Source organism: Oreochromis niloticus, linkage group LG4 (assembly GCF_001858045.2).
Source record: "Oreochromis niloticus isolate F11D_XX linkage group LG4, O_niloticus_UMD_NMBU, whole genome shotgun sequence".
In the NCBI taxonomy this organism is placed as follows: domain Eukaryota; kingdom Metazoa; phylum Chordata; class Actinopteri; order Cichliformes; family Cichlidae; genus Oreochromis; species Oreochromis niloticus.
Window position 1 is genome coordinate 30,003,918 of NC_031969.2, and position 7,018 is coordinate 30,010,935.

Here is a 7,018-nt window from a genome sequence, read left to right on the forward strand (position 1 = left end):
ATGAAGCTGTAGATGTGATTTATCTCAAAATTCCTAAAGAAATGTCAGTAAAATCTGTGAATTCAGTAAATCAGAAACCTAACCCAACTGTTCAACCAATCCACTGCTCTGCACTGCTGCTGGGCACCTGTGTGAGTGCAGTCATTTGGCTAAAAGTTATCCTGTTATCACAGTTTCAACTACAGTGACTGCTCCCTGCTGTGTTTAAATACCTCATTCATATTAATGCATTCACAGTCACATTTTACCAAATGTAAATGTACGCACTCTGGTGGCTTGAAACTGAAACTGTTTTTATTCAGCTTACTTTTTCCTCCTCTTCAGTCACTCACTCTTGTTTGGATGAGCTGTTTTCAGACAGCTGCGACCCACATTCTGCCCGTTCTGTTCTGCACAGCAGGACATAAACATTGGATGCATTCTCATAGCCGTTCTCTCTTCAAATCATTGGCATTAGAGTCTAATCTATAGACTGTAGCTATAAATAAATAACCTAGATTAAGCCATCTCTCAATGGGCATTACCATTAGGCTTTTAGAAACAGAAGAGAAAGCCTTGTGAGAAGCTCAGCGGTTCATTTATTACATTTAATTCATTTACAGACAAGGTTCCATTAAATAAGATTAAAAACTAAAAGATAAACATCGTTCATATCCCAATATATAATAAAACATAAACAGATGACCCAGTGTTTCTGCTGTTACCAGACTGAACTGCTACAGTTACAGTACAGCTGCTACTTTAACAGTTAACTGTTGAGCTAAGCTATTGAATAAATAAATATGTCTCAATACATAAATAACACAACAGCTGAACAAAAAGCAAAAAAAGGGGAAAGAATGAGAAAAACATAACAAACCTATCCCAAACACACTTTGCCATTCATGTAACACATGGTGCACTGGTCTCGTGCAGGAAATAAACTCAGAGGTTTGATACATACTTGTGGTCACAGGAACACTGAAGCTTTAGTCCCAGAAACAAGACTTAAACTACACTCAGTTTACAGGTGCAGTTCACCCCAAAATCAAATTTACACGACAGTCCTCTCATGTTTAGTGCAGTTTGTCCTTCTAAATGGTTTTGGTTTGCAGTGGTTCCAGAGATATCTGCTCAGCTGTAGAAATATATGCTTATGCTGAATAGAAACTAAATGACACAGTCGGTCCCATAAACTGATTTTTATATATATATGTATATATCAATATATATTAATTACTATTCAAATGTTTGAAGATCATGACCATCCCTACTATATATCCTTTGTGTAGGAAACTAATCAGCAAAACACCAGAAGGTGGCGGTAATGCATTTAACCTGTGATTGACAGTCAAATCCCTGTTCCAAAGGACAGAGATGAAGATGGTGCTCGAGGCTTTATGACAACACTACACAAACCAACTGGTCACCGTGGCTACGTCCATCTTTTGTACCACCTGTGCTAACTACCAGGCAGTAGGTGGCTCAGGAACTGTGCAGTCTGTCCCTCCTCCTAAAGCTAGCATGTCAGAAATCACAGGGTGGGGAATTCCCAATGAATCTCACGATGTTTTGGCTTTAAATCATAACAAGCAGCACTAACAGCCAAACGATAGCATATAGAAATTCAATTTTGGGGTGAACTCTGGCTTTAATAGCATCTACGGTTTATACATTCAGTTATTTAGGACGTGCAACTGAGCTGTCTCAGGATGATGGAAAAACAAAAAAAACTTTACATCTACAATCATGTCAATTTTGGGATATTCTCATCTATATGAGCTGGATTGAACTACACCTGGAAGGAGGAGGAAAGCAGCAGTTTATACAGGGTCAAAATGCTTTTTTCAAACCTGAAACACCAGAAGTGACAACAGCTTCATCTGCTACAGCTGCATATTTCTTACATAACACCACCCGTTTGGGTTTTCCTCAGCGGAGGAAACCGTAACGCGCGTTTTCCTTTACGGGCTGACCTGAGTGCTGCCGTTTAGCCAGTTTGCTACACATGATTTACCAGCTGAATTATTCATTCCGAAACAGAAGCCACTGCACTTTTCACTAAGAACAATCACCCGTGACAGCTCTTGTTTACCGTGGAGAGGCCACGGTAGAGCAAACTTCCCGCTCATTCATTTACTTCCTGGATTGTCTGACTGGAAATTACAGTAGTGATTACTGTAAAACTCTCACACAATGTTCGCTGCATAGCTCACGCCACAAACAGGTACGACAGGGGAATGGTACAGTATGATGAGCAGCACAGGTCGCTAAGGTCAGGAAGGCTAAAGATGAGGTAATCTCCATCTCCACAATAAGGCATTTTTACAGTACAAGCAGCAGAGTCTTTGATATTTTAATATAGCAGGAATGCAGACTAACACGACATTATCACCCATGCATGTAGTGTAGACATCACATACTTGCACTTAACTTTAGAAGGGTTGCTGCTTAGATAACCTTTAAAAGGCTACATACTTAAAGCACAAAGTCATGCTATTGGTCCTGAATGTTTGGTAAGAGCAGTTAAGTTCAGCTGATAAAACAAACACTCTCATCCTCAGAAAGCATCTTTAATGTTCTTGAGCTGCCGAACAGCCAGATCCACAGGGAGGTTAAACCTGAGGTGGCTGATGCGACCCAGGATGCGCAGGGCTCCTTCGAAGCCGGTCTGTGCCATGTAACTCCAGGAGTGATAGTGCGGGTGTATCAGAGTGCCCGACTTGCACAGCAGGTTGAGCCACGATACGAGCCGCTGCTCGTTCAGAGCCATGCACACCAGAGCTTTGAACTCCGAGTCTGGTCCTCGCTTGTAACGTCCATGCTCCTTCAGCACAGTGTGAATGGCCCACAGCAGAGACTGCTTAGGCGTGACGGTTACTGGGCCGGCCCCAACGTGCAGGCCGAAGGATTGAGAGAGCTGGCGGGCTGGTGACTCTACGAAGGCCTTCCCGTTTTTGGAGTGGTAGTACTTTACAAAGAGTTCCCATGGGTGCATGGTTTGTGGGACCGGTCTGTAAGGCAGAAGGCAGGAGATGGGTGCCAGCACTACGCTCATGGTCTGAGAGGGTGAAAAGAGGCCGTGAGCCAACAAGTCTTTCAGAGCAATGGCCAGCTCCTTCCTCACAGACGTTGTCAGCTCGTCTCGGGCCCCCAGTGTGGAGCTGCTGGTGTAATTGACAACGTGTTCGACAGATGGGTGCCTACGCGATCCCAGAACTCGCACCTTCTCCACAGCTGCCTCCAGACGCTGCAGCAGGGGTCCATAGTCCTGCACGCACAGATCCTGAGGCCACATGCTCTGGGGGACGTGTCCAGTTGCGCAGCCAAATTGGCTGGCAGCGAAGATTTGCAGCACGGCCAGGGCCTTCTGGATCAACTGCAGGCCGGTCTCTCGCATCTTCTGGGCCTGCTCTGGGTCCACTGCAGCAGGAAGAACCACAAGAAAAACGCATATTAGGAACACACATTTTCACAGACTTTACAAACGCTACAACAATCAAACAATCCCTGTATACAACAAACACACAGAGTGTCCGACCTTTCTTCTTTGCTCCTGGAGATCTGGTGTTGGTCCCTGCTGCGCGTGGCTGCTGGCTGCGTCCATCTGACAAAAGAGGGTTCCCCACCTCATCTTGTGGAAGAAAATGCCAAAGTTATCATGTGAATGAAATTAAAAATGAAGCTCATTGCTAGCAAAAGCACAGCTCAGAAGGCTGCATACCCTGGATGAAGTTGATGAACATCTCCAGATCCCTGATCTGTGTTTTGAGCTGCTCCACCAGCTGCTCTTTTACTCTGGCTGGGTTCACTATCTGAGCAATGGCAGCGTCCACCCTCTGCCTCAGCTCCTCAGGTGACAGGTTCCCGATGTCCTCGTTCAGGTTTACATCCAACTTTTTGATCAACTCGTCAATGATGACCTGGAAAGCACAAGACAGGCTGAAGGTTAAACGCCTTATGTGTAATGTCACTGCCTCCAAGAGGAAGTAGGAGCTTTTGAATGTTAAGGACATTCTTAAATTTAAACTTGATGGCTGTGTAAATACGTTGCTGTTGAAAGTTGCTTATTTGCACACCCAACAGATACTAGCTCCAAATTTGGCTGATGACATCATGGAGATCACTTCGACTTTCTCATGTTTGCGTGTCATCACTAACACACAGTTCAAAAGTCTAATGAATAATGGATTGGCTCAGCTGAGAAACTCTTTTGCTCTTAGAGCTTATAGTCGCGAATGAATCTGTGAAAATGTTGTACTTTAAAAAAAACCAACAACCCTCATTTAAAAAAAACCTTCTGAACATAACGTGATCTCGAGCAGGTTATTTAACAGTGATCTCCCCTAGATAAAAGAGCCATCTTCCTGACAGCAAAATCTTTCGCTTTAGTCTCAAGTTCCTCACCCTTCCAGATCACACCAACTTTGATTTCCTGTTATATAACCTTCAGATATGCCGACAAAGAGAAGGCACAAAAAAAATAACTCAAATATAAATATAACTACTTGTACAGCTTTGTGATAACAGGATAACCTCTTTACTTTTTAAAAGACATAAGTATTAATAGGTATGAGAGAGAAACAGCTATATCCTTACAAAACCCGGGGCACGTTGAGGTCAGATATTTGACTTGTTCCACCTGAGATGAAACACGCAAACATCACATTATATTGCTCAGCATTATGCAATGTTTATGAAAGCACCCAAGGACACTTCAGACGGTGGAAGAGCTTGAAGTTTTTATTTGCACTTTGGTGGTTGTAAAGATTAAAAGAGAAACAGCGATTGAAGGCTGTCATGAAAACCTGTAAAGAGCATTTAAGTGCTGTGATGTTTACATTGATACAAACCCACCTTCTGTCTCTCCATGACGACGGACTGCGGCAGCAAGTCGTAGCTTCCCTCCTGGTAGGCGAAGCGCTCAAGATCATCCAGCTGCGTCTTCAGCTGGAAAATGAGATCCTTCTGTTTTTCCCTCTGTGCTTCCAGACGTTCCCTTTTCTCCCTCTCACTCTGACAGGAGAAAAACACAAACAGTCACTCTAGATTTTACAGACAGGAGGAGCTGACAGTGTGAGCATCACAACACTGAAACAGCATGTAACAAACAGACACCAGTGTGGACGCTTTGCCAGCATCAATAAACGGAAATTTTGTTCCCAGCATTTTTCAGTTAAGATGAAAAACCCAGAATATTTGGGCCACTTCAAGGTCTGACAAACACTGAACACGACTTTTACACAAACCAAACTCTCAACGAGACATCAGGTATCGCTTCATACTCACCAGATCGCCCTGCAAGCAAAGCATGCGACAGGGGAGACAAAGAAAAAGGGCTTTTAGGTCAAACACATGACGAAAATCTATAGTCACACACACAGCAGCTAACGAGGACACGAGGCTGTGGCCGGAGAGGTGTTAAAAAAAAAAAAAAAGGCAGGAACAAAGCAGGTGGCTTCAATATCCCTGTGCAAACACAAGCCTTTATTAAACAGATTGAGATCTGCTTGAGGCATTTTTATTGAGCCTGCACCACTGTGACTCACACGCCTGTGACAAAAGACAAAAGGAGACATTTTTTCCATGAGAGATAAGAGTTCTGCAGGAACAACACACAGGTGGGCGCAGCAGCCAATCCTGTGATGCAATAAAGACACTTTAATCAGAATAACTGGCTGCTAGAGAGTACATGTGTGCATGTAGGGCAGTTTAATAGCGCTATAAGCATTTACCCATCAGAATAGACAGAAAAGGAGGAGGCTGGAAAACGATACCAATTAGTACAGGTATGCATTGTTTATCCAATATTAATGTTGACACAGAAACAGCTTTTCAACCGTTTGGTACAGAATACCATTAATATACAGCAATCCTAATATATGGAGTGAATGTGAGTAATAATAGGGATCAATTACAGAGCAACACAAGGAAACATTTATTTTAAAATTATGACACTTCTCATCTGCGCACTGAGTCTGGAGGAAGTATAAAATCAGAGTCCTCACCGAGTTCTCCAGCTGCTTGGTGTCCTGAGCCCGGCAGCCCACCACATGCGGGCATCCCCTGAAGGCGAACTCCTCCAGGTCTGCCAGCATCCTCTCCTTCTCCTCGCTCTGTGCGTGAACGATCTGCTTCAGTCTGAACTGGACCTGAGCGAAGTGAGAGGTGAGTGCGAGGAGAGAGGAGTTTAGTAAGTCCTGCTCCTCCTCGAGCCTCCTCAGCCGGGAGGTCATTTCCTCCTCGCTGGGGGACGTCGAGCATCTCTGCCTCGACTGAGCGCCGCTGCCGCAGCTCCCGCTCTCATCCTCGGGGCTGGCCACAGCGCCCACCGGAGCCCACCGCTCCCCTGCTCCGGCTAGCACAGCCTCGCTATCCGAGGCTGACAGCTCGTCTGTGGACATCTTTAAACAGCCGACCTCGCTTCGGAACCCTGTCCGCTTTAATGTCGACGCTTGGAAGATGGTTTATTTTCTAATGCTGAGCCGAAAACAAGTAGAATCAACACAGACGGAACAGGTGCAACGCCATCTTAGGAGGAAGGATGATTCATACGTCAAAACGCAGGCACGTCAAGTAAACGCAGTCAATTGCCGGAAACTGGGCTCGCATGTCTTCAAAATAAAAGCTTAAATAAACGTTTAACTTAATATCGGAAATACATTAATGCATAAAAGGATGAGCTAAATGAGCTAAAGGGACGCCGTTGGAAATGAAACATTTGATTATATCTTGATTATAATTGCACTGAGTACCGGAGGAGCAGATCAGCTGATCACATTCTGCACTCAAAGGAAAAGCTACTGGAGCTCACAAACGAAATAATTCTGTGACTTAATTTTCATTATTTACCCCACCTGCCAAATCACATTTTAACGTCCCTCTGTATATTTATACAATGTATAAAACACACCATTACTGCCAACATGTAACTTTAAGCTTTCGATTAATGTAATAAATAATTTCACAGTTCATTTGAAGTGTCGGATTTTATCATTTGTTTTTAAATATTTTATTTTTACTTGTCGCTGTGCTCTTT

At 43.9% G+C, this 7,018-nt stretch overlaps 1 protein-coding gene across 2 annotated transcripts; it reads right to left on the reverse strand.

Annotated features, from left to right (window-relative positions):
- Positions 1-561: 561 nt before the first annotated feature.
- rundc1 (RUN domain containing 1) lies at positions 562-6,577 on the reverse strand. 2 transcript variants are annotated; one of them, XM_005469020.4, is made up of 6 exons: positions 5,988-6,577; positions 5,269-5,277; positions 4,837-4,995; positions 3,704-3,902; positions 3,521-3,613; positions 562-3,402 (listed from the first exon to the last, which is right to left on the reverse strand). In XM_005469020.4, exons 1-6 carry the CDS (start codon positions 6,381-6,383, stop codon positions 2,540-2,542), a joined length of 1,719 nt encoding a protein of 572 aa, XP_005469077.1. In that variant the 5' UTR covers positions 6,384-6,577; the 3' UTR covers positions 562-2,539. The 2 variants fall into 2 exon arrangements, with proteins under 2 accessions (XP_005469077.1, XP_003442653.1); XM_003442605.5 differs by lacking the exon at positions 5,269-5,277 and having other exon boundaries at positions 5,988-6,575.
- Positions 6,578-7,018: the final 441 nt, after the last annotated feature.